Genomic DNA, 27,611 nt, shown 5'->3' on the forward strand with positions numbered 1-27,611 from the left:
TTTGTGACGATAAAATATATGGAAACAATTTAGCAAAATAATTAATACACCTGAAGTGTAGACAAAATTAAATAATTAAGAATTTAAATTGGTTCATGACGACCGTACCGTGTGCACGCATCTTTTTGTCGTCCAGTGTTGTTTGGAAGCGGTGTGACATAAGATTCGTTAAAAAATGATTGTTTTTCAATTGCTTCGTTAAAACACCAGCGGGCCAAGCAGTGGCAAGAAAACCTTGACAAAATCCTTCAGCTGTCCAGCGGGCAACGAACGGCACGACGGTCGGCCCCAGTAGGAGCAAAGTTAGTTTAGCTGATTAAGTGACCGTTCGGTACATTTCACTACTATAGTTTTTGCCACACCACTGTTAAAAAAAACAAAGATTCAAGATCTATGTAAGCTTCTGGAGCGAAGAAAGCAGGGATTCCGCCCCCAGTATTCGTGTGCTGCGATTTTGCGTTCATTTCCGCAATGGACAAAGAACATGAAGTTTTGCTCAATGCGTTTGTGATAGCCAAGAAGCGGTATCGTGTGTTCTATAACGCGGGCATCCTAGTGTGGGAAGATGAATCTTCCAAGAAAGGTAATTAATGGTGTATAATTTCATGTAGGGACTTTCCAAATCGTGACGCGGAAGGGGGTTGATCAGTGCTCAATGGCCTTGACCTTAAACCACGTAATACTACCTATCAGCGATGGTATGAGAAAAAAACAAACGAATCAGGAAGTGCACTGAACGAAACCCATGATACGGAAGTGCGAAAAATAAACAAAACCGAAATGAATATGTAGCTTAACATAACAGTTTACCTTGCAACGCACGGAATTGTTATTCGTGGCAGAAATTAATCTGGGCATTTGCTGAGTTGTTAAAATGATAAAAATTGTAACATTTATCTTATCAAGTATCCTTCAAAAAACGATACCGCACCGCTAATCGATTTTTTTTTCTTTCTCTTTAGCCAAAACGACCGTACCGATAGCGGATGTACTTTCGGTGGCCGTATCTAAACTCCCCCACGCCAATGGCAAACAATGGATGAAACGCAGCAAAACACCACCGTCAGCACCAGCGGCAGTGCCAATAGCACGGAATGAAGCCCACGGCAGCCTAGACAGCGATCGTATTCCAGTGCTGTCGGGCTCAACCACAACCAACACGCTTGCGACGAACGCTAGCAACAACATTCCGCACAATCACAGCAATCGAGGTAATATACGAGAGCAAAGAAGTAAAGTTGTTTTCAAGGAATTTGAAGTAACACGTTTGCCTCGTTAGAAGTCTCGTTGCGCCGTACATTCGTATGTACGTTCGTCCGTCCGTTCGTTTCAATGACCTCCTTAATTGGCGGTGAGAGAACCGTCCGGTTACGTCATGGAGTAGAATGATTTGCGCTAAATTGAAGTATTAGCAGCAATTGCTTCAACGTATCTTATGGCACTTATCTTTGGATGATTGACGGTAATCGGGATTGGGAAATCTACTCACCGTAGATCGAAACGTTTTTTGTTGTATACTTCGTTATACACATCGTTTAAAAATTCATTTACAGTTTTTGCAACTTCCACAAAATCAGAAACATTTTTTATGTACCTATCTATAATTTGTTTTTTTTTTGGTTTTGTAGGCAGTCTGAATGAATTATCCGACTCGAACGACGATCGCCGGGAAACGAATGAATACTTTGATGCTGGGATCCAAGCGGGAAATTTCAACTATTTAATCATCCATTATGCTGCACTTGTTTGTTCGAAAAGCAATCGTTGGCGTGTGAAATCGGTTGCCTTGCACAACAGCGAACATCGTATCGTGGAACTGTGGTACAATCGTCTTTCGAGCGATCTAAAAGGTAATTTATTTTTCTTTTCTTTTTTATCATAGTCAATTAAACCATTTTCTTGTTGCAGATCAAAACCGGCCCAAAAATTTGCTTCTGTTTCTGAACCCTTACGGTGGCAAAAAGAATGCGCTGGTCCTGTACGAACGGTTTGCCAAGCCACTGTTCCGGTTGGCCGATGTTGACATTAATTTAATTATAACACAACGCGCTCAACAGATCTTCGATATCATCACCTCCAAGAGTATCGCGTTGGACAATTATGATGGGCTGGTTTGCTGCGGTGGTGATGGCACGTTTGCCGAACTGTTCAATGGATTGGTCACGCGTACGATGATAGATCACGGTGCGTAGGATGCCTTTGCAATCCCGGTTTGTTCGAATATTAAAGCTTTTTGGTGCGTTCTGCTTTCCAGGTATCGATGTGAAATATCCGCCGTTCCTACCGAAACCTAACATTCCGATCGGCATCATTCCTGCCGGCAGTACCGATACGGTGGCCTGCTGTCTGAACGGTACCACCGACATAAAGACTTCGATTATACACATCATACTGGGACAACACAGCGGCCTTGACATATCTGCCATCTACGATGCGGATGCTGTTGCACGGCATGATGATGAGTCACCGTCCTCGACGGGCAAACCGCGACCCCAGCTGCTGAAACTGTTCGCCAGTGCTCTGTCGTACGGTTACTTGGGTGACATTGCGTACGATAGTGAAAAGTATCGCTGGATGGGACCAAAGAGATACGATTATTCGGGTACGATTGCGTTTGCAGCTTCTTGATTGAGAAGTTTTTTTTTCCATTGATTCTCTTTTCTTGTTATAGGATTTAAGAAATTTCTCGCCAATCGAGGTTACAATGCAGAAATTGTAGTACAGCTTGATCGACGGGGAAAGCAAGATCCCAACGATGGTATCCGCTGCCTGGACAAATGTAATCGCTGTAAAAAGGCTTTTCGTGGACAGGGTAGTGAAGACGGTGGCACTAGCTTCGAAGATACTGACACGGAGCCACTGGTAGTGCGAGGAAAGTTCCTTATGGTGAGCGGTGCTAACATTTCTTGCTCGTGCGAACGAAGTCCACAGGGATTTTCGCCTTACTGCCATCTGGGTGATGGATTGCTAGATTTGGTGCTTGTACGTCATACATCGATGTTTAACAATCTACGACTCCTGCTGACAATGACATCGAAAACGAAGAAACTTGTACGTATTTGTTGCAGTTTGCTGGGCGGTGCTGTGGTGAAACAGTAATTTGTACTTTTTCCCAATTGTAGAGTGAACTACCGTTTGTGGAAATTTATCGTACGAAAGAGTTTCGGTTCATGGCAAACCGTCAGACAGAGCTGAATGGGGGTGAAGTTGCACCAGCAATATCCTCCGAAACAATGCGGCGCTCGAAATGGAACTGTGATGGAGAAGTTTTGCTGAACACGAATATAGTCGTTGAGTAAGTGTTTTAGAAAATAATCACAATTGAAAAAAAAACTCATTTGAAACTTATCACTTAACCTGTTTGCCGTCCAATATGTTAGGTCCAATTGCCAGTTGATACAAGTTTTTAGACGAGGAATCTTACCTACTGGCAGTACCGGTCATGGTGGATCGGAACAACGCAATGCTTTGGATACGGACGATAAAGAATCCTGCTGTTTTGGCCTATGTAACTAAGTTGGACTTCTCTTGCCGGGTAGTTTGTTTTGATTCGATTTCGACAACTAGTATTCAACTGGGGAATTCAGTTTTACAACTGTGCCTGTGTCTATTAAGTGCCGCAACCTGTATGGCAAATTAGTTCTTTTGTATTGCTATCTTAGTTCCTTCTTTCTGAAGCTGTATCGTAAACGATAGACTGTGATCATATCTTTATTATTATTTGTATTACTCTCTATAACTACTGCAGCAGCTGTTACAGCGCACACGAACACTGCTATAACGGACGAAAATTTCTTATCAGAAGGAATTATTTTGAAAATCAATTTGTTCGAACAAACCATTTCATATGGAATAGGATAGGCGTACCGCTTTTAACATAATTCATCTTGCCGAGATTTTTTGTTTTGTTTTATAAGACACCTTCAACGTTTAAGCAATTTTAGAGTGTGTAAAATGGACAATATCATTAGAAAGATGAATGTTAACGATTAGTAACACAAGGTACGATTCATCATCATACCCAAGGACTTAACGAGAATTTGCATTTGCTCAATCGGAACGGAATTGGAAATTGACCTTTGGTGTAGTTGTATTTTAACATATTCATACAGTTCGTGTCATCTGGACATTGTGCACACGATAAAGTCGTGCTCAAAATAAGGAAATAATTATTTTGGAAACAAAAAAAAAAACTACAACTACAGCAAACAATTGATGATGCGCTTAGGAGACGTTATAAAACAAGCTGCTCAAAACATCTACACAGCGTTCGGTTCAATTTAACTGAAAGTATCTTACGAACGAAAACTGTTGAACTAATATTCTTAACGGTTGTTCCACTGGTGAAACTACGGTTCCTTCGCAGAGCAATAAGTATTTCCCTTTTGTAGTATTGTAGTATTCCGAATGTAGTAAAGCAATATAGCGCCTGGTTTTTGGGCCCATTCATGCAATAATCGGGAAAATGATTACCTTACAACGTAGAGCTTAACGATTGCAGAATCGCCGTAACCTTTTCTTTTTTACCTTGATCACAAGTAATCGCTAGTATGAATTTTCGTTCCATGTACATAATACTAATACAACTGTCAAGTAAAAGCATTCCAGAAGTCAGATTGTATTTTCCTTTCCTATTACTTTCTATCTGCCATGTGATGATTATATTTCCTTTCGTCAATTATGTCGCAAATGGTGTGAGAAGCAATAATGTTTAATGGACTAACACAACCACTTAGATCAATAGAAATGGGCTCGGACCGAATGATTCTATACGATAGCGTAGGTTAGAAATGTAATCTTTAATGAAAAAAATAATTGTGATTTATTTGGAATGGGGTCTGATAGATTCAGTAGAAGGATGTAACAAAGTAGAACTCACAAAGACTTGAGCTCATTCCCCGATTGCGGTAGGGCGAAGGAAGAAGCTGCCTTAAAAACAGAGGAAAGATAAATGTAATTCGGTAGCGTGTAAATTCTTTTTCTAGACTCTTGCGTAAGGGATTGAAATAGGTGAACCATTATGATGCTCAATGCTAATAAAATCAAATTTCCTACAACGGTTTATTGTACAATACGCGAACAAGTTGTAGTATATTGATCCATTTCACTGATGAAATGATCGATAAATGCATAACTAAGTACATCACCCGGTGTAAAGCTACGAATGTTCAACCTATTGCCGATAGACGAGCTACGAATTATCATCCGAAATAACAACTTCGATGCAGCGATGATAACCCTTATCACTCCAAAACATCAAGCTACTTCCAACACAAATCGGATGCTGTCGTGTACGCTTTAATTAAGATTGGAACCCTACAGTGTGATTACGTTTACTCATATTAATGGTTGGAATTTTCATCCTATTGTTTATTCATACGAAACAATGAAATTGTATAAGGGATACACCAGCGTCTTAAAAATAAACTTCTCCAGCACAGCTCGGTCGACAAAGACGACCAGATTATCATCACTTTTTAGCCAGCTCGTTTGACAGCCAATCTAGCCCTTCGTACAATCCGTGGCCCTGGGTGGCACAAGTCGCTTGTATATACCACTGGAAGAGCGAGATGCGACGAGAAATTCAATTTAACAATCCGCACCTTAATTTGCCTGGGGTAAGAGCTAAAGTTGTGTTTGAGATTTACTTACGTGTCTGTTTCGTAGCTGATTTAGGTGCAATTTATCGGTCAGTTCAGCGGCCGTCATTGCATTGGGAAGATCCTGCTTGTTGGCAAACACCAGCAGTACGGCATCGCGCAGTTCGTCCTCTTGCAGCATGCTATGCAACTCCTTTTCCGCTTCCACGATACGCTCACGATCGTTTGAATCAACCACAAAAATGAGTCCCTGCGTGTTTTGGAAATAATGACGCCAGAGCGGACGAATCTTGTCCTGACCACCGACATCCCACACGGTGAAGCAGATGTTTTTGTACTCGACCGTTTCGACGTTGAAGCCGATCGTCGGAATGGTGGTAACGATTTCGCCCAGCTTCAGCTTGTACAGGATCGTCGTCTTACCGGCAGCATCAAGCCCAACTGAAATGGAACAAAAATAATCGAAATGGTAATGAATAAAATTGGATATTAGAGTAAAGTCTGTAATACATGACATGTCTGTCATAATTGGCTAACTACGCTTAATTTTACCACGTAGCCAAATCATCAATCCTTGCTACAGGGGAGCGGTTCGCGGTGAGATATGTGATGTGATCTGCACCGCTATTGCTTTTCCCATTTAGACGCCTACGTCTAAGTACGTCACGAATGGTGGTATTCCAAGACCAACAACAAACCCAAAACCAAAATAAGGGGATAATATTTCAAACGAATAATAAGACATTGCAAACTGAGGACATGTCAGCATTACATACGGAACAGTGAATTCACTAAAATGACTTACCCATTAATATGCGCATTTGCTTTTTGCCGAACAACCGAGTTAGTACGCTGGAAATGGTCAAGCCCATCGTGTTGAGTTTCGGGTTGTGTTTACGTTTAGTTTCTGATCCTTGCTTTTCTGCTGCTCTGTAAATAAAGGATTACCGACCGTAAGTTACCCGGAATCTATCGTTTCTACAACTATTGCTTGCACTTATTTGTGCTACATTCTCCACTATGATCTCAATATCGGCATAATAAGCAGGTGGTATGCCGCAGCAAAAGTTTTAACGAGATGCGTCACGTACAGCGGAGATGAAAGAAGGAAGCCTGCCTGCTTACCTTGCCCTTGGGCTACGCCGTGCGGCTAACGCGTGGGTTGTCGTCTGCTTTTATCGGGATTTTCCTTACCACCGGAATATGCACGCTGGCGATGGCTAGCGTATTTTATGAAACTTCTATTGTTACACGATTCAAAACATAACAATATGCCACGTCAGTGTCGCTAAAGGGAGCCTGTTTTGCTGGAGTACAAATTACAATAGGGAATTTAGTAAATTCTGACAGCAATGCACTGCGAGACTACATTAGGACACCGTGCAAAACAAGCCTGGGAATTATTTGTTTTGCTCAGGTATTATAAAAACTATTCTATTGTTTGCCTATTGTCTTTCCTTAGTTACGAATATTTTAATGTTTGTTAAAAACCTTTTTTTTAGTTTAAATTCCTGAAAATGAAATACATATGTATATGAATTAAATTTGATTTGACTTGTAAAGTGTGCTTATTACAATTTTTATTATTCAAAAATCGATAGCAATGGCTAAGCATCATGCACGATAAATAATATAAAATTTTAACAATCATACTTATGCCTAATTGTCCTGCATTATGATAGAATGTAACCATTGTTTTTTAAACAAACTTAAAACTTTATTTAACAAGGCCGGTCAACAATTAACCTGTCATGTACACAACTGTCATCTGTGTTCCATAATCTCAAAGCGGGTAAAACTGCAGTTGCAGAAAAATGCACTTCGGATGTGGGTACGGATATATTTTAAAATTTTCAAGTATAATTTTACAAAAACTGGGTAGAATTTTATGATTTTATGTATAGGCTTTCGCTTTAAATGTACGTGTTTGTGAGATTTTGAATATACAATTTTGAATGTGAAAAATAATTTGTTCTATGGGAAATGCATCTTAATGTCATATGGCTATGACGGTTGGTGAACTGTTTACAATCTCGTTGTTTACGCTTCGCTTTGAAACACTGCGAGTGCAATTAAGGGATACTGGTTAGTTTAGGTCGATTTGGGTTTGCCGATGGGCTGTGCAGCTAGCTAATTTTGTCCGTAGTAAGCGTTTCGTGTAACAATTGGATCAAATTAATCTATGTTTCTTTTATAAAAACGTTCTGAAAGAGCGTGGGTACGATTGTCCCTCGTTTTTTAAATGTTTTGACATACGCACCCGTCAACTAGACGTCATAAACGACACAATTTAGCGCCATACCCAGGCAATCGTGAGCTTGCTTGGTGAGAAAAGTAATTGATTATTTCAGCCTGCGCTGTTGCCCAGGAAAGTTAACGTTTTACCATGAATACTAGGAGGCATCCTTACGTGAAGTAAACAGTTAACCAGTGTGTTTTAAACATTGTTGACGTGTAGTTTAAAAACCATGAACAGGAAGTGCTTTCTATGCAAGAGCAGCGAGGACAACGAGCTGCTGTTTGGAAAATTTTACTCTAAATACAAGCTTTCCGTTCATTACTATTGCCTGGTGAGGAATGCCGCGGTGTGTGCCGCACAAAAAAACTGTTTTAACATTGTTATCGTTTATCGTTTTTCCTAACAGCTCCTATCCTCGAATCTGGTGCAAAGAGGTAGTAATGATACAGTGGGAATTTTCGGCTTTCTGGAAGCAGATATCCGTAAGGAGAATGAGCGGACAAAAAAATGCCGCTGCTATATCTGCAAAGAGATGCATGCAAACGTATCTTGCTGCTCGAAGAAATGTTTACGTACGTTTCACACGGTGTGTGGCATCATGAACGGTTGTTTGTCGCACTATACGGACACATACCAATCGTGGTGTTCCGCGCACGTACCACTCGAGCCGGAACGTAGTCCGCATTTACGTGAAGAACCATGCTCGATATGCTACGACGAGATGGGGCAGTATGATGTGATCACTTCGATAAAGGCTCCGTGTTGCCGGAACGGATGGTTTCATCAGAATTGCCTCACAAAGTATGCCCAATCGGCTGGATACTTTTTCAAGTGTCCGTTATGCAAAAATGAGGACAAGTTCTTGGCCGAGATCCCATTGCGAGGCGTGTTTGTACCTGAGCGTGATGCCGCCTGGGAGTTGGAACCGAACGCATTTCAGGAGCAGCTGCTCAGGCCCACGGCTTGCGATGCGAACGATTGTAAATGCCCGGAAGGTCGGAGCATTGACAACCGGCAGTGGCGACTGGTGGTTTGCGGTTCCTGTGGTTCTACGTGCCGGCACCGGCAGTGCATGGAGCAGACAGAGGACCATTCTAGAGTCTACCTTTGCCAACTCTGTCAACCAATTATGCGTGATTGTGTACCAGAGCTTGAAAATACCGGAGACAGTAGCGATAGCAGCGATGATGATACAGCTTCTACGTCTACACTGCCGTCCGTCGGTAGAACGCCGCAAGGCGTGGCAAGAAAAACTTTCTCCAGGACAGGTTCCGGTGAGTCTGGTGTACATTGTTCGAGCAGCGATGAAACGCTTGGTAATATCCGGCGAATAGTAATTGCTAGAAGAATTTCATCGGATGATTCGGATAGTGAACGGTCTGATGCGAGCTCCATTCAAATCAGACGATGTATCCGACAAAATACGGGCAAGCGTGTGCGTCGTTTGATCTCCGAAGGATCGGACAATGCCCAAAGCAACCATACAAAGCCAGCCCACATTTCGTCGTCTTCTGAGGATTTGCCACTAGCGCAAGCCTGCAAACGATTGGACTTTGATTCAAATTCCACCGGTACGCATCCGTTGTGCCTTGAGCGTTCATCATCGGTGAGCGAGATGGATGAAAATTCTTCCTCGAAAGATAATGTAAGGAGTACAAGACAGCGTAGTAGAAGATTGTCGACGCTGAGTAACTCCAGCAAACAATCTACCAGCGAAATCAAACTGGAAGCACAAGTCCCCGACAGTTTGGTCACGCGTAGACCCATAATTTATTCTTCGTCTGATGACAGCAGCAAACGATCGGAAAGTGGAAAACGTAACTTACAAGTGATCGATGAGATGCCGGAGCTCAAGGAACTTCACTCTGCTCGTCAATTGGACAAAAAACCATCTTCATCAGCCCAATGTCGCAGACCCAGACTTTCCTCTTCATCGGATGATTCCGAAAAATGTTCGGAAAACGTCAAAAACAGGTCGCCCGTGTCCAATAGTTCATTGATTAGTACAAAGCGTGATGGTACATTAGAAGGAAGCAACAGGTCGAACCTTCCTACAACGGAAAGAACAGATCCATCAACATCATGCAGTCGTGGAACCGAAGCAATAAAGAAAACCAAAACCTCACCGGAAGCAAATAGTTTCTGCAAGCAGGAGGAAACATCAGCAGTTCCAGTGCAATCAAATAATTTTTCAAATTCAACCAGTAGCAAACGATTTGAAGAAAATTTTAACATCACCGATACGGTTTATCCGGGAAATAGCCGATCACCACCGGCAAGCAAAAAGGGCGAAAATTCGAACGCATCCGATACGTCTTCGGAGGACTTCATTGCAATCAGACGGACGAGGCAACTTACCAGAAGGCTGTCGCTTACTGATGCTAGAACACGCTCTACTAGTGAGAGCAGCATGGAAATAGTACGGCCAAAACGGATCCGTGCAGTAAGAATCTCGACAATATCCGATAGTTCAGACAAACGATCGGAAGATTCAGAAAGTGGTTCCACGGATAAGGTTGACACCGCACCACAAAGTAAACGTCGTCGACTGGTGCGCGAGCGGGGCAACAAAGCGAATCCGAACGCTACTACTTTGCGTCGCAAGCCACCATCGCCCATTAGCCCACCAAGCACGCCATCATCACTTGCTTCGGAATCATCGCAACCAGCGACGGTGGCAAGCATCTGCAATACGAGCAAAACTGACGTAGTTGACGATGCAAAGGATACGAGCGGCGTCAAACTGTACCGGTCGCAGCAATCAATGTTACAGTTCGTGACTTCTTCGTCACGGAAATCAGCAACAACTTCTGATAGTAGCGATCTGTCAATGGAGGAACCAGTTACAACATCTCGACGATCAAATTTTGGAAGCTGCAACAATATTAATGATAACAAAAGTAGTCCTATTACTAGCAAATGCACGACAGCATCAACTAAGCGACGACGGTCGCATTCCCCGAAAAGGTCCAACAATAGATCACACAATGGACAACAATCGGAAACGGCAGCGACGTCGAGTCGAGCGTCGTCACAACAAAGAAAGCAAAATGGACAATTCATGCGCAAGGTACGATGGTCCTGCCCAGATGATGTGTTCGAATTTTTTATAAATTTCCTCTTTTTTTTCTTCTCTTTTTTAAAACGTTTTTTTCTTCACTTTTAGGATAAAGGACAGAAGAACATACTGAATTACTTCAATCGCTGTTAATAGTGATTGCACTTACTTTATGTTTACCAACGAATCGTGCGGAATGCTTCCCTGGTATGGTTGCGTTTGTTTTGTGCAAGATTAAAGCAATTGTTTTATATATCAATGTATTTTTATAACTAGCTGGTTTGCGTAGTTGTTGCGTTGTTTCTTTAGTTTCCTTCTCTCGCTCGTGAAAATCAAGCGAGTTATAATGATGATGCGTAGAAATGGCCATTGCCGTACAATCGTAGCTAGCAATAGTGCTCTTTTGTATAATTTAACCACCATTTGTATGTTAAATTATTTTCAACAATTGTCATTTTTTTTAAATACGCAATTGTTTGCTTCGTAAATGTTTTTTTTATAACTCTCCAGATTGCGTTAAGAATTAAATATAGAGTGCGTTTAAATGTTGATTGTGAAGTGGAATATATATTTTAATTGAAATTGTTTTAAATTCCAGTTGCAAATATATTCGAAACCTCTCTCTTTGCACTTGGGAAGATAAAACAATATTATAAATTAAATGTCTGAAATCCATTACGCGATTGCACACACAAATAAAAGGCAATAAAGAACATATTTAATTGTACATTTTTGAAATTGAATAAGTGGTCCTTTTTGTCGTAACACTGTTTTTTCCGAAAGAAGCAGAAAAAAAATCTATCTTTACATTTGAACAGGGAAAACGAGTGGAAAAGCTTGCCATGCTTTCGCGATCACCGTGGTTACGATGCGTCCGATCAAGGAACTGGTTGCTTTCCAAAGCTGCGCGTTACCATGTGTAGGTGTGTGTGTGTGTGTGTGTGTGTGAATGCTCACATATACACGTTCGCACGCACGCACGCTCACTTGCTCGCGGCTTTTTGCGGCGGTATATACCCGAGAGCGCGATGAGAAGAAAATCATCGATCAGTATAATTTTTATCATCACCATTGACGGACCCCACATTGGTGGTGTGGTGTGAACGTGAATCGACGGTGTGTACGGAAATTGTTCGGCTAACGTCTAGCCCGTATCATTCGATTCGCCGTCGTTAAGGAAGAAGGTTTTTTGTTATCTGCGATATGTTGTACCGGTAGAAACCTGCCCTCTTTTATCAACTTCCGGATCGTGTACCGTTTTTGCGTGATTGTACACACCTGGGACAATCGGAAGGGAGCGAGGTGCGGGACGATCGGAACCCGGATTAGTATGCTGATAGGCAGTGACAGTGGAAGGTGGAGGAGTAGTAAGCTTTAATGTTGAGCTGTCAACGTGCGTGAAAGCAAAGTGCGGCATCGATAATGGTTTCGTGCGAGAGAAACGAGAAGCAAAAAGGGTTAGTTTGAAAATTCTTGTTCCGTTCACAGTAAAGTACTTTAGCACCCACCTATTTTTCTACTTCGGCAACGTTTCTGCGTGTGTGTGTGCGGGTGCGTGTGGGGTTAAAGATTCGTGCGTGCCGTGTAGTGCAAGTGGGTGCGAGCACTTTGGCGCCCAAGAGTAAAAGCACAAATTAGATAGTGGTTTTGCACGTACATCACCACCACCACCACCACCACCACTACCAGCATCATTACCACCATGCATTGCACACAGCGCGGGCAACTGCGATCGTGTTTGCTGTATATATGAAACGTTCGTGACAGCTGACAGCGATTTGCGTGAGAACGCGAGAACCCCTGCCCCCTTGCGCCCGTACTATTTGTTCCTCTTCCTTCTTTACACACTGTGAAACCGGGCAGAGGGCATCCGTGTGTGTGTGTGTCTGTTTGCGTGTGTTAAAGCTCCAGAATCGAAATCGAAAGAACTCTCAGGTCCAACGGGGCACAGCTGCCCGGTTCGGGATTGGTGGGGAATTTGACAACAAAAAGCAGTGTGCGTCCAAGATTATCTGCTGTGTTCCGGAATTTGTTGTGTGGTTTTTGGTTGGTTGGCGATTGGTGATCGGCTTTATCTCGGTGTTTTTTGGGGGTCAGAACCTGAACCGCGCCGTACCACGGACAGAGAACCGTGTGGTGAAAACGGTCCACAACGAATTCTGTTTTCGCGCTCTCTCTCTCTCATTGTTTTGGGCGTTCTAATTGTATGTGTGTATGTGTGTGTTTATTGTTGTGTTATTATTTGACCATCATGCGTTTGGGATCGCCCATTGATAAGCAATAGGTAGGTGTGATAAAGTGCACGCAAGGGGAGCCTTGCATTATGTTGTTATTGATGCTGCTGCTGATGATTCTACTTAGCCTCCGCCCTGATTGTTGTGTTTGTCCATAGTGGTACCGGTACGATAAGCAGCACGTTAGTGATCGTTGTCGTTCGGTTGAATGGTGTGCGTGCAATATATGTTTTGTGATGATCGCGGATAAGGTTGATGATTAAAAGGAAGTGCATCAGACGATCTACAAGCGTCTCGGTGAGCCTATTCTTGCAAACGCAAGTCGTGCCTAGGCATACTCAGCTGTCCGCGATAGTAAGCTTCCTTTGGAAAGAAAAAAATCAGAAGCTTATCAGTGTTTGCCCTTATCGACTGTGTGCTACCGCGCGCTCCCTCTCTCTCTCTCACTCGCTTTCCGCACGGGAGTAATGAAGCATTTTGATCTTCTTTTGCTGTTGATCATCTAAAAAAAAAGCATTGTGCAAAGTCGAGAACAGTTCGGTTTTCTCTGCTTTTTTTATCCAGATGGCATCCACTCTCCAAAGTGGCCATCCGCTGTGTCACGATCAACCGAACGGAACCGGATCCGAGCGAGCGATTTTTATTGTAGCAGCCAAGAAGCAGAAGCAACAATAATACGAAAAAAAAGGTAGGTACAATGGCGTGCAAAATGCATCTGTGTATATGTGTGTGGGTGGGTGTGGGTGTATGGACCGGTAAGATTGTAACACGATCCATCCACAGCCGCCGCCAGGCACTGATTGCGAATCGGGGAATGGAACTAGACAGCATCATTGGCCATCTCCGTCTTTCGCACTTTGTTGTAGCGATCACTGGAAGATCAGTGGGAAAATTGGGGGGAGGAAAGGAGGAGAAAGCACCCCAAGCAGGATGAAGGGCGCGGTTAGAATGCAGCGGCGGCCGGTGGTGACGGTGGCAAGGTCGTCTTCCGGTTCCAACTTCGAGACGCATTTTGAGATTGATTCGAATGGGAACCGTATGTATACTGTTACAAGAGCATCGATCGTACCGATGATGGCGCCAACTGCGTCTCAAATTGTTGGTGATGCATCCGCTGCACCCCCCAATCGATGCAACCGACGCGTTGCAAACCCCAATACGGTTGAACCGGTTTGTTCTTTACTCGCCAACAACTTTCTCCCTCTCCCTGGTGCACTGGATGCTGTTGATACTGTGCTTCGATTCTTTCTTCCTCGTTTTTTTTTCTCTTCAATTGATGCTCGGTCTAACGCATTGGAAAATTTTATTCTAACACAGCTGAACGAACGCAAGAAGAAATTTAATCGGAATTGATTGCTGCCCGCTTAAATATTTTCAGTAGTCCAATAGTCGGGTGATATCGTCACGTCCTCTTAAAGTCCTTCTAGAACAGACATTAGTAAATACATTGAATTCCTTTACAGGGTTTCAGAATAATCATTTAACACGTTGACTGCCACGGTGCATGTTTAGGGCATTGCTCGTCAGGCCACCAAATCGCTCTTTGAACCGATTTTAAGATGTCGTTTGTTTTGCTTATTTCTTGGAACCTCAATAGTATCTTCTGTTTCTGAGTCTGATAATTATGATGTTAATGATAGTGTTTATGATCAATTTGCTCTCCAGATATTTTTATCGATTTGCACTTAGAAAAAGAGAGAAAACCCGAAAGCTCACCTCAATATCGGTCAACAAAAATCATTTGCTTTTGTGGAAGAAATCTGCTTTGCTAAAAGCCGCCTTTAGATATGACTCCGAAACACTTTATAATTTTATTTATTAATCTACGAGAAAATCATTGAAATGTTGGTAACCGAAACAAACTAATACGCCTGATAAACGTTGAATAATGTTACATTATTCACAAGGCTTCGACTTCGACAAGATCAAATCGAAACTAAAAATGGTTATCAGTTATTTGTATCACCCACGAAATGGGTGATGTGGCAGTCAACGTGTTAATACATCAAAGTACATGATCAAATAATGATTTATCGCTAGACCATAATGGTAGTCGATTTAACAACATTTGTTTTAGTCTGTCAAATTTTGTTTATATTATACACGTTATATATTCCTCCTCCTTCTTTGTTTTACAACCTCTTTGGTCATGTCGACCATTTCTGTCTTGTTTTACCACCAAGCCGGATAGTCAGTCCTTGCTACGGGGTACACGGTCCGGATGGGATTTGATACCCAGTCCCGTCGTGTGGAACTGGCGCCTTTTTACATAAACACCGGTCACACCAAAGTTGTATATTATATATTGTATTATATATAAATCGGCCACAAACAATGTATCGGTCGTCTATTTATTAAATTGGATAAAGCAAAGATATTTAATTTAAATGTAAAATAAGAACAATTAGGGTTATTATGATAGTTTTGGTATAATTACTTACACGGTGAATTTTGTCATAACTAATGCTAAGCAAATAATGATACGAAAATGTAGACTTTAATTAGTAAAATTTAACCAACAGCAACAAAAAAGTTTTTATCATTGACAAAAAGATGGACATTTGAATTTCTGGAAAACTTTGTTTTGCAACTTGATTCTGAAATCGGAGCAATTGAAGAAAATCTTAGCCTGACATTGAATGTCAGTTCCTGCAACGAAGTTGTTGCGAAGTTGCGATTAGGAATTGAAATCATTGACAAGATTTTAATGTAACAAATGGACAAAGACCCACAGGAAACTTTTGTAGGTTACTGATGCTAAGCGAAAATGTTCAATTAGACTCAGATTCAGATCAGATCTCAATCAGACGTAGACATTCTGAAGGTGTTGAAATCATGAGGTGGATTAAAAAAGGGGTACTACGAAGGACTTGCGACTTGACTTGACTACTTTGTCCCATTTTTAGTCTTTATGAAAAAATAGTTAAAAACGAAACCAATATGTATTAAATAACGATTTTCTATTTTATTTGACTGATAATTTAAAAAAACATATGAGTACTTTGAGTATATAGTATCACAAAAGAAGAATACATACGGGAAGATCTTGCTACTATAGATGATTATCTACGTATACTCACCTTCTAAGTGATGTCAAGTTGTAGGGTGTTGTAGCAAAATTGATTAAGCCGTCTAAAAAGATCAACTAGCAAACGATTATGACGATCTTACAATCTGGCTGGCTTATTAAACTGAGCTGAGGAAAGAAAACACGACGCCTATAAAGATGTCGACCAACGCTGATCATTGAATGGCAAAATGTGGATCAGTGGTGTATCTTATTCACACCTTTTTGTACGGAATCTCGTTCGTACTATAAACGTCCCATGTCGTATTTGTGCATTTTATTAGCAAAGGGGTATTTTTGGATGTGCGCTGATGTGTGACATACGTGCGGTTGTAGTAGTATGAATGGTACGCATGACTCCGTCTTACTAAAGTGCATCTTTCTCTTGAGGAAAATCATGTTTTACTGCTTAACATCCAATGTGTTGTGTTGTAGAAATTGTAACAAAAAACCAAAATCGATAATATTTAATTCAATTTATAAAGTGCAAGTTTTTTGCCAGTTACTTGAACCCATCTGCACTGCAGCAATCAACCGCGAACCGCTTAAGGTTTTTGTGCGAAAATACGAACACTCAATATTTATTGCACCTTCGTCGTGAAAGGGGACTGGGACGAAGCAAAACAAACAAAAGAGCAAAAACGTCCGCAACGCTGCAACTGCAAACGCCGGTCGGCACGATTTTCATCGTGCGTTAATGAATTTAAATAAATACAACTGTCTCGTGGTTGATGATCGCGTCCGTTGGGTGAACAATTCTTGTTTTGCAGCGTATCGTCGATCGTCACCGATCGGCCTCATTTCGGTTTTATGGTTTCAGTTTCGTTTGGTTGTTTTTTTATTGTTTTTTTTTTATTAACTGACTTTTACATGTGTATATATTAATACTTGCACCAGTTGAACTTGATAGTATTGCAGGTTTGGGTGATGATTTTGATTCAGGTAATAAATTGTAATGGTACCACCATGTTTTCGCACCAGGTAATATCACCTTTCGCACCAGTGTTGGGCACTTCGATTGACACGATTTTTTTTAAATAAATTTTGTTACGAAATAGTACAGTAAGAAGCTGAATGGTCAGTTGCACTGTACTCCACACCAACATTTTCGATTTCCGGAATTTTTTTCCCCCTAAAGCGCAAAATCGATCGAACCCCGATCAGGGCCTAGCTCGCATCACCACTTTCATTGCCATCGAATAAACGGATATTTGCTCGCATAAATCAGTCAATTGTGAGTAAATAAATAAATAGTCGTCTAGCTTGGCGTGCGCTAGCGGTGCAGCGGGCGTACGCCACCAGCGTCACGATTTACGCAAACGCAATTAAAACACTTCCCAAAGTGCCCATGAAGGGGGACCATATTGGTGAGGGCTTCTTTTTGGGTAGACGATATGAACGGGCGTTTATAAACGTTAATTTTTTTTGTTTGTAAAATCTACCATAGAATGGTCGTCCGGTTTCTATCGGGTTTCTAACTATAATAAAACAATTTTTCCAATTTTGAGTTATTTATGGTGATCATTTTATGTGAAAAGAATTAATTCTTTGTAGTTTATTTAGACGGGATTTTCCCCGGTTATCGCTTCTTGACGCTTTGGGTTCAGTCATCTTCTTAAGCATGTAACCGTAATAGTTGGATCTTGCTGATAAGCAGCTGAAAACATAGTAAAAATAGCACAACATATCTCGTCTCCGAACCGTTGCAGCTGCTACCATTGATCGTGCGTATGTTTTCTACGCCGGGCTATGTCTGGCTGTGGGGTTGTAAGCCTTTTATCTTGAGACTATTGCCGAAAGTTTTGTTCTCATTTTTGTCACGAGTTGTGTAGCGATTCCGAGTGGAGACGGTTTGTTCGTCAAGCCTTGCTTTCACCAGACGTTGCTCTAGAAGATTCTCCACAAATCAAGCAAAACGATGAAAGAATACGATCACATTTAAAAAGGATCGTTTACCTTAAATGGTTTGATGGTATTATTTTTATTTTCTTCTTAAAATACATATGCTAAGTGATTACTTTGATTCGAGCTTGGAATTCTTTTTTGATAATTTAGTAGACATATTGTCGACAACAAAACGAAGGTTCAACTGATTTCACAACCTTCTGAAACAATATTCTCATTTTTTGAAGCGTGTTTTTGGTTGGTAAATCACATCACAATCGAAACATAACAAGAAGAACCGGATCTTGAGTACCTAATTGTAGATGATAATTATAAATATGTCCTCCACCGCTCAGACGCTCTTTTTTATACAGAACTGGATTGAAGTTTATTTTTAATGCTGGACGAAATGTTCCAGGTTTTATCTGAATATCCATCGAAGTGGTAAAAATCGACTTCTTCTTTACAACTTTTGGGATTTTTGGTTAATCCTGATAATTACCGTTTCTGATCAAGTTTGCCCAAGTGTATAAGTTTAAATTATATCATTTTTATTTTAGTTTTAGGATAACTTTCAAATATTTCATCCGAAATAGAACTCATTTAATGATGCTTGTTTTCAGGGGAATTTTGGAATCATGAACGTACTTGGCTAAGTAAGTAAGTACGCAAGAGGTGATAATCTGGTAAGATCAGGTCTTGGGAAGATCGGTGTGAGCGATAGAATGTAATAGAACTTTTTGTATCATGCTTCACAATCTCTAAAGCACGAATTAATTAGCATGATTTTTATATTTTGGAAATGGCAACAAACTTTTTGTAAATGTTTGTTTCTTTAAAAGTAATTTATGAATAAAAATATTACCAAATTGCAATTTTCTCAAGAAATTACTCCGATACGATCGTTTAACATCAAGAGATCCGATTCCGGAACCGATTCCAGAACTGAACTGTCCAGAGAGCTGTTTCTATTGCCGACAGATTTTTTCCAGTGTAATTACTAAAGTGAATGTTAGCTTTGACGTTGTCTGACATAATTTGCCTACATAATTCAGAAAAGTACAACACACTAATGTATTCTATTGATCGTAACTATCGATTCGGAATCGGTTCTGATTCCGATTCCAGATCCGATTCCGATTCCGATTCCGGTTCCGATTCCGGTTCCGATTCCGAATCGCTCCGGAATCGATTCCAACCAAAACAGCATTTTGCCCATCACTACTGGGAATTGTTCGATAAGATAGATAGCGTCTTCATATTTAAATTTTAGTTATTAATGGTACACTACACTCACATGGTTACAACATACGCACAGCATCGACTTTCAGCCGAGATCATTTGGCTTTCCATTGGATGTTACGACTTCACCAGAAAGATTTCGTGGGTTTTTTGCGCTGCGTTCAAGAAGAGTTTCTCTCTCTCCTTGGCCTCTAAGGCCATGCCGGCCATTTCCGGCTGACTAGACTTATTTTTACCACGTATCCGGAAGGTCAGTCCTTGTTAGTTGGGAACGATCCGAAAGGGATGTGATACCCGGTCCTGTCGAGTGGAACCGGCGCCATTTGTCATCATCGAGCAACCGTTTTAAGCAATTCACAAATGGTTTTGAATATTTCCTTTTAATTATTTGTGATATGTTTGGATTACTTTGGCATCCGACAATTTCTGCAATACTTTAATTTTATAATGCAAACGTTCCTTGCCATTTATAGAATGACACCGAATGGAAGTAATGTTTAATCTGTCCACGCGGTCAAAGAATTTACTTATTTACTTATTTATCATTAATTATTCTACAACCTTGAGCGGTATTGTATGCGATAGCGACCCCAGTCTTTACACGATAGGACCGGGATAAAATCCCCTGTGTACCGAATACCTGTGTGCAGGACTAACCCTCGTATTACGAGTAAATAAGGCCAAACAAGGGTAATAAGGCTGTGCTAACGATCAAAGCTACTCTCAGATCACCGTTCCCATCTATCAACAAAACCCGATCGCTTCTATCTTAATAATCGAAAAATACTTAACGGATTGACTGTCCGGTGTCTTTCTCATGACTAGCTCAATTGGCTAGTGTGATGTTATGCATGTAATGGCAACTAATTTTCACACTACAAATATTACTGTTATTTAGAATGCAAATTTGAGCAAAAATCAAAATCTCTAAAGCAAATAAGTGTAAAAGTTAGTTGATATATTTAGAGCGAGCATTTGCACATTTTACCCTCTCTGATGCAATGTGTATCTGCAGTGTATTGGGATTACATTTACCGTTTTCCCAGTAAGATCCATATGGTTTCCTGTAACGGGCCTATTTTCCTCTCTCGCATGTACACCGTTGTCAACGCATGTTTGATTGATCGACAAGGGCCAAACACGCGCCCGATGTTCTGACACACGAACCCGAACGTGAAAACACAGGTGGAAAACTTTACCTAACGTGCGTTCCCTTCAGTGTCGTCTATCAAAGGGCGGGTCCACTTTTTTCCATCGTCCCTACCAGCGTGTGACCAGTTTTGTGCCGCATGCCATTCCATACTTATGGGAACGTAATGAAAGGGGGGGGGGGGGGGGTGGAAAATGGATGGAGCGAGGGAATCGATTGAGATGGTAAGGTGATCTTGTTGGGGAGTTGTTTGCGAACCATTGCCGGTTAGATATGCTGTAGAAACAACAACCTGAACCAGTTGTTGTTGTGCGTCTGTGTGTGTAAAAAGGGTTTCGGGATGCGTACATCTCCCGTCACAGGCCTTTCCGTTAGCGTAAGTTCTTCGCGGAATTTTTCACTCTGGTCGTCGCCGTCATGTCGCGTCATCCCATCCCATTGGAATGTGGCCTGGAAGTGTGTCCGTTCGCTACCAAACGAAAGCGGCCCATCATTGGACCCATCATTGAATGTCAGATTTTGCATTTTATGCCACTCTTCCTAAGGTCTTTTTATTGGAGTTGTGATAGGGTAAGTTATATTTTATATGAATACTGTTTAAAGTGTTTTTTTTGCATAGATTATTATAAATAAAAAACTGGAATTTTTTCTCTAATTTTAAGTACCGACGGTGGACAAAAATTTTCAAGCATTGTATCGTAATTCGGGAGCCGAATTCCGAATTCCGAATGCCAGACGTGCGCTAACATGGAAGTAAACAGACAGATACAAAAATAGCCTAACCAAACTGGACAAATACGACAACAGATAGACAGAACGACAGTACAGGGAAAAAAAACAAAACGACAAAAAAAGATATTAGCATAATTGCTACGAAAGAAAGCGTTCTGTTGCGTTTTCTGGCAAAGCCCGGAGAAGCACGTCGTGGTATTTCTGCAATGAGAGGAAATATTGTCACTAGTGATAAAAATGTCAAACAATAGCGAATTGTGATGAATTTTGGTTATTTGATATGAAATTATTTTTCAAAAGATGAATACCGAAATTCAAAATTCAAAATTCGAATCAAAATTTGATCTTGTAAATATGAAATTAGCACTTTTATATGATTTCTTGGCTTTGTTTTGTCGCCTTGACAAGAGCTCAGGAGTTCTTATTCTGTCGTTCTGTCGAAACCTTGACTTTATCAATTTTTTTTTGGTTAATAATGGTGGATAAGTTGTTGTATCATGTACGCAACATAGTAGAATATTTTATGTTTAATGGTTGTTGATTTTTTAAATTTTAGAATCAAAATATGGTTCACTATTACGTATAGTTACATACAGTTATATACATACATTTACAATTACGAAACAATACTATTTATTCATATAAAAAAGGTTAAACAAGTTCTCTGCCTCTGCCGCTCGCTTTGGGGGTTTCGTTCGTTTCTACGATCGATCTCTTGTTTTCACGCCTGACATATGCGCTTAATCTCCCCTTCGGTAGGCGCAAAACTGAACCGAAGCAACCGTGCCGAAGGTCGTTTACATGGCCTTCACATTGGCACAGAACGGCACAAGCCGGGCCTGAACCAGCCTTGGCCGAGGCCAACGAGGGATGAAACCATATGGGAAAGAGTTTCCCCGCTCGCGAAATCTGGTTTATCGAACCTGGACACGGCACGTTTCGCGTTATGAGAGTGTAGCTTTTGCTCTATCCCCTACCTTTTATTTCTTTCTTTACCCTTTTTCGATTCTCCTTCGGTGATCGTATTCGCGACACACGCGGAAAGATCTTTAAAGCCCGATGCGCGATATTTTGATCGATGCTTTGAAGGGACAAATAGAAAGTCACTCTTCAATGGAGAATTATCAATTTGATAATTTATGTGACTATGTGGATACAAACATTTGTTAGCTCAATTTTGGAAATGTTTAGTTGTATATTGATAATGCTTCAGTAACTCATTGTTCGTTAACTTACTTTACGCGCAATTAAACGCTACAAACGGGCGTAACACGCTCATGGTTAAGCCCCTGAAGGTTACATACTGAGCTCCCATGTTCGCAAGATTTCTCGAGAAAGCAAGAAGATGCTAATTGTAATGACATTACTTGCAGCAGTATAAGATGTTGTAAACAATGTAAACATGTCGTTAACTTTCGATTAATGTCACGCTGGATGGCGTAGTTAAGATAAATAATATAGATTAGTTTTTTTGCTACAGTAGTTATAACCCGATTAGTTTAAACGATTTATTGAACACGTTTTAAAAGCTAGCATATGTTGCAATTTTACTAAGATATCTCTCAAAACTATGTATATCAGTGTACAGTGTATGTACAGTGTTACAAATTTTGTTATAAAATTAATTACAAATTATTTTTTCAATATCTCCATGGAACAATACCTGTCTTGTCGTTCAATCTTTAAATATTGTGCTGACTTTCCCAATCATCCATGATCGATGTGAACTCTTGACGAATGGATGAAATAGAGAGAAAGAGAGTGAAACTTTGAAGAATGAAGAGGAGAAGAATTCGAAGATTAACGACGAATATGATCCGATCTCTATTGGGGAGGTTGGCCTTTTCTGACTAACCGAAGCGAGACACATAAATCCTTTTAATAACAGTTGAGGGAACTTTTGCAAAGGAGAAGATCTACATTCGGTGATTGCTTAATACTTTTTTCAAAAAGTAACCCCTTTTAACGATCAAAATCTCGCATAACGAGCATCTGGTTTTTGCCTAAAGTCGAATTATTGAAGATTTTCTTTAAGATATGGAAATGCCTCAGATTAATGTCATCACAGAAACAATCAGAAACAATATTTAATCAACAACTTAAATAATTGGCCATTTGAGCATCACGACCTTAATTCACTTCTTCATTTCATTCATCAAGAACAACTTATTATTTTATTAAATTTTACATTCATTTCATCAAATTGATATGAAATAATAAGAACTTTGGTTGAGATTTGATAAAAGTCTTAACACTTATTTTTACTATTGTACTATTGTAAAATAAGTAATTGCTTTAGAAGGTCGAATCCAAATGAGAATTCATTCACCATCTGCTGTTTATTAACACCAAAAGAAGCTACAAGACACTATTAGCATCCAATTCGCATGCTCAAATGAAACATTAATATGTTTTCCATACGTGCGAGAATGTGACATACAGGAATTAAGGGCACGTGTAAGCTTTTTGTTTACTTTTAGTGCCATTTTCTCACTCACATCACTGTTTTGAAGATATCAGTAGATGCGCAGTAGTTGGCAAATAGTGGTTAAATTGATAGTGCAAATGTTAATAGTTTCTTCTTTTTTTTTTGTAAGAAACCTTCATCAGAGTTGATGTTTCGTTTTTCATTTGTAAGAATTTTTGTGTGTTACTATTTCTGCTAGGACCGTTTGTTTCAAATATATCTTTGAATATATGAATATAGAGCAGCGTAATAAGGAGCCAGACAGAAAATGATGAAAATGGTTCTCTCTTCTTGGCTTAACAACCCGATAGGTAATGTCGATTATTTCTGGCCAATTCTTGCTTTGCTTTACCACATAGCCAAATAGTAAATCCTTACTACGGCGGTCGGGATAGTATTTGATCACCGGTCCTGTCTTGTGGAACTGGCGCCGTTTAACACACACACCACAGGGTCGTCCTCAAAAAGAATTAAATTACCTTACATCCTGAGCCAGGAATTATCACGATTAGACCAGTTGCACAATAATTTCAAAACAATCACAAGAAGCAAGACCGTTTCGCGTCTGTCGGTAATGATATCGTAGGAAAGGATTCAAACGCCACCATTGTAAAAGATCCTCTAAAAAGCTTTTGTACTATACCCCGACTCTAAAATGGTATTTCCAAGGATACGCATAGTTGGCAACTATGAATTGGATGTGCGAAACACACGCAACCACTGGACTATGGAGACCCATCATTTAACATTCGATAGCAAAGCGGGAGTGATAAAATAACGCATATGTATGTGTGTCTAGCTTCCGGAAACGGAAATACATCACGGTATTTTCCCCCTCCCATTATACTGCATCATTGGCTAGCCCTGACTCCAGGGTATTTGTTTCCTCTGGCAATCGGTGAAGGATATCTGATACGATTGGATTGTGTTTTCCGCCCCACCAGAGTTAGATATCCTTGCCGGTATGATTCGATTGTTAGGCGAGGTATCAGGTTTCCCGGTTCACGGTTTTGTAACTAACCGTACCAACCAGATTGATCTCGGTCTTACCGTGCTGGATGGTTGTGGATGAACATTAAAGTGCTGCCAATATGATTGTACTGTGTGCAATATGTAGTAAATGTTGTAGAAACATATGTAGCATGTGTAAGGATGCTTTGGAACCAGAGCTTCAACGTTACGCGACTAAACGAGATGACCGATGTTTGACATCTATTAGGCACCTTCGCGCGCAACACAGCGAATGAACGCTCAGCATCCATCAGCGATGATTGATGATGATTGGGTGGCGTCAGCGCGTTTTTTAATTTTACTCCATTATTATGAACGGAGCCCTTTGCTAAAAGGTGTTGGCATGTCAAAGATCACAATTGGTTGCGGGTGGCGGGGTGGGGTGAAGTTTAGTTTAGTGCCACAAACTGATCGTTTCAAGCGAAGGAGCAAAACAAACAAAAAAAAAGCGCGCAAAATTGTATAAAACAAACTCAATCATTTTTAATCCAGCACGGGGGTGTTGCACGGTTTGCTGCAGTTTATAGAAAAGGTGAAAAAAAAGGTCAAATGAGTATGTGCACGTGTGCGTCAGAGAATGCATCTTCCATTGTACAATCGATTGCACGCCATTATTGTTCGACCACAAATGACAGATGCCAATGCAATAGGAGAAACTAAGCTACATTCGTTAACCTTAACGCTTTCTTGTTACGCTCCGGTAATTTACTTGGTACAAGTAGGATCAATTAATTGTGTGAGAATAAAAAAAGACATTAACTGGATTTATTTTTTTTCTTCCTTTTTTTTGTCGTCTTGCACTTTTCTTCTTTGGGGCTGCGATGCGCACGTGAAATTAATTTATTTGCTGTTTATTTAACGATCAGCTGGTAATGGTGTGAAACGAACACACATTTTGGAATTTTGCGATGTTTGCTTGCAAATCATCAACTTCCCTCACATTCTCATCTGGGTCAGATTTTTCTTCGAACATCTTCGAACAAATCTTAGCCACCCACCACAACTGTGCCTGTTCCGTTTCTTAGCGAACGTCTTAGGCCAACAATTGGTAGGATTTTTTTTTTGGTTGTTGTTCCATGCATAGGAAAGCGTGTGTCTGTGCCATTAATTCTACCGTGATTAATGGTTTCATCGGTAGCCTTCTTTCTAATATAAACCTTCCATGATGTTCGGTACACATGGGCGTACGGGCGGCTCCCGGTGGGATTTGTTTATCCAGCACCGGTGGCCACCGTTGGCTTCGCTTGTGGTCAGGTGTTTGCTTTATTTGATTTTCGTTCGGCCAAAACAAACCAACAATTGGGGGTGTATGTGTATGTGGTGCGTGGTTACATCCGAAACAAAAGGTTGCGGATTTGGCCAGGGGATAACGAGACGAGATATGTCCAATTATTTGTAGACGTTTAACGATGTCGATTATCTAAACACATTTATGGAGGAAGGAGATTTTGCTAACAGGGATCGATTAATTTGCGACATTTGTTGGTGGATTGGTTAATCGTATTTATCTGTTTTGCTGTATTTTGAGATGTGTTTTTGTCTAAAGTCAAAGAATAAAAAAAATGTTTGTTAATGTAAAAAATATATATATTTTTTTTAATATAACAAAATGTTTATCGCGTGGCTACACATAGTGGTTTGTTCTTCAACTTTTTTTTAAACTAATATTAACTGAACAAAGCAGTGTCTACTAATTTATATTAAAAAGAATCAAAACATAAAGTGTGTAAGGGGGTAAGATAATAAGCGATAATAATAAGCGAGTTATTTAATTGATTACTTTATCTTTTAAAGTAAATTTATGTACACATTTTTTAACCAAAAATCACGCTTCAAAATAAAAAACATCTGCTCTTTTGACTATAAATCCGGATATCGGAAAATCAGCTTAATATTTATTGGATTTATGGGAAGTGTATGTGGAGGGCCAATGTATGTGATAAACGGCGTCGATTCCACACGACAGGAGCGGAAATCAAATCATAACCAGATATTTTTCTACCAAATATTTTTAAATTTCAATGATTCGAAGAAAAAACTATCAAAAAGTTAAATGTTTAATTTTCAATTTATGTTTTAAACATTTTTATTTGTATGCATATTCTTTTAATTAGAAACGCTTCTGTATTGAAATATGCATTTTTTCACTTCATTGCGCATAAAATAAAAATAAAAAAATGGAAAAGTCAAAATCAGTGAATGCCTTGGATAGGACAGTCCGTTTGGAGCTAACGAAAAATGTAAATTAACTCGAGGTTAATCTCCACAACACGCCATGATCATTACTACGATAATAATAAATAAATAAAATCTCAAACATCTTCTCGGTACCGTTTTATCGTGTTACATTGTATTGTAAAACAAAACAAATTCCAGCTGTTTTATGTGACCCGGCAACATTTTGACAGTTGCATTATGCATCGCGTTTTGTGGACGGATTTTAGTAATGCATTTTACTCCCGCACCATGCGCGGAAAAGATGTATTCCGACGCGAGTTAAAAAGTATTTGCCACAGTTTATTTGTTCACTGTCACTGTTGTGCCAACTATTTGCAACTGTTCAGGTGTCGTAGATTAGGTGGCTCTTGGGACCGTCACATAATAGCTAATGGCGGACAGATCCGCTAACGATGGAATACATCCGGGGGTTTAGTCGTGATGTGGTCGCGAATGCACCGTACGTTTATTTTGGATCGGGATCAAATGTACTTATTCCTTTTCTTGGTTTTAAAAAAAACAAAACGGGACCTGCACGAATATATGACCATCCGTTCCGTTTTAGTTGATTTGTGACGTTTTGAAAGTGAGGGGGGATTGAGTTGGTGAGCGACGCAAGTGTGGAAAAGGCCAATAAATTTTCCTAAGCAAAACATCCCAACTTACGCTCTCGTCCCATGCAAACGGTTTTCGCCCTTTTGGTCGCAGTT

The 27,611-nt window shown here is 40.3% G+C and overlaps 4 protein-coding genes across 10 annotated transcripts in view; 3 read left to right on the forward strand and 1 right to left on the reverse strand.

Moving 5' to 3' along the window:
- Positions 1–149: 149 nt before the first annotated feature.
- LOC125764314 (ceramide kinase) lies at positions 150–5,074 on the forward strand. Its single transcript, XM_049428456.1, has 8 exons — positions 150–583; positions 963–1,211; positions 1,629–1,850; positions 1,909–2,184; positions 2,255–2,602; positions 2,672–3,051; positions 3,123–3,295; positions 3,381–5,074. Exons 1-8 carry the CDS (start codon positions 472–474, stop codon positions 3,514–3,516), a joined length of 1,896 nt encoding a protein of 631 aa, XP_049284413.1. The 5' UTR covers positions 150–471; the 3' UTR covers positions 3,517–5,074.
- A 253-nt stretch (positions 5,075–5,327) lies between these two features.
- LOC125764360 (ADP-ribosylation factor 2) lies at positions 5,328–6,946 on the reverse strand. 2 transcript variants are annotated; one of them, XM_049428525.1, is made up of 4 exons: positions 6,726–6,946; positions 6,406–6,525; positions 5,653–6,041; positions 5,328–5,557 (listed from the first exon to the last, which is right to left on the reverse strand). In XM_049428525.1, the coding sequence occupies exons 2-4, from the start codon at positions 6,470–6,472 to the stop codon at positions 5,471–5,473; spliced, it is 543 nt and encodes a 180-aa protein (XP_049284482.1). In that variant the 5' UTR covers positions 6,473–6,525; positions 6,726–6,946; the 3' UTR covers positions 5,328–5,470. The 2 variants fall into 2 exon arrangements, with proteins under 2 accessions (XP_049284482.1, XP_049284481.1); XM_049428524.1 differs by having other exon boundaries at positions 6,406–6,530; positions 6,726–6,945.
- A 1,614-nt stretch (positions 6,947–8,560) lies between these two features.
- LOC125765511 (dentin sialophosphoprotein-like) lies at positions 8,561–11,050 on the forward strand. The gene is made up of 2 exons (XM_049430731.1): positions 8,561–10,909; positions 11,006–11,050. The coding sequence occupies exons 1-2, from the start codon at positions 8,561–8,563 to the stop codon at positions 11,048–11,050; spliced, it is 2,394 nt and encodes a 797-aa protein (XP_049286688.1).
- A 944-nt stretch (positions 11,051–11,994) lies between these two features.
- Positions 11,995–27,611, forward strand: part of LOC125764280 (uncharacterized) — a 153,973-nt gene continuing 138,356 nt past the window's right edge. For 3 of the 6 annotated variants that reach the window (XM_049428355.1, XM_049428354.1, XM_049428356.1), the window contains exon 1: positions 12,020–13,819. The gene's annotated coding sequence lies outside the window, so the exon portion shown is untranslated. The other 3 variants (XM_049428350.1, XM_049428346.1, XM_049428349.1) reach the window with 3 other exon arrangements.

This window comes from Anopheles funestus, chromosome 2RL (assembly GCF_943734845.2).
Source record: "Anopheles funestus chromosome 2RL, idAnoFuneDA-416_04, whole genome shotgun sequence".
Taxonomy (NCBI): Eukaryota; Metazoa; Arthropoda; class Insecta; order Diptera; family Culicidae; genus Anopheles; species Anopheles funestus.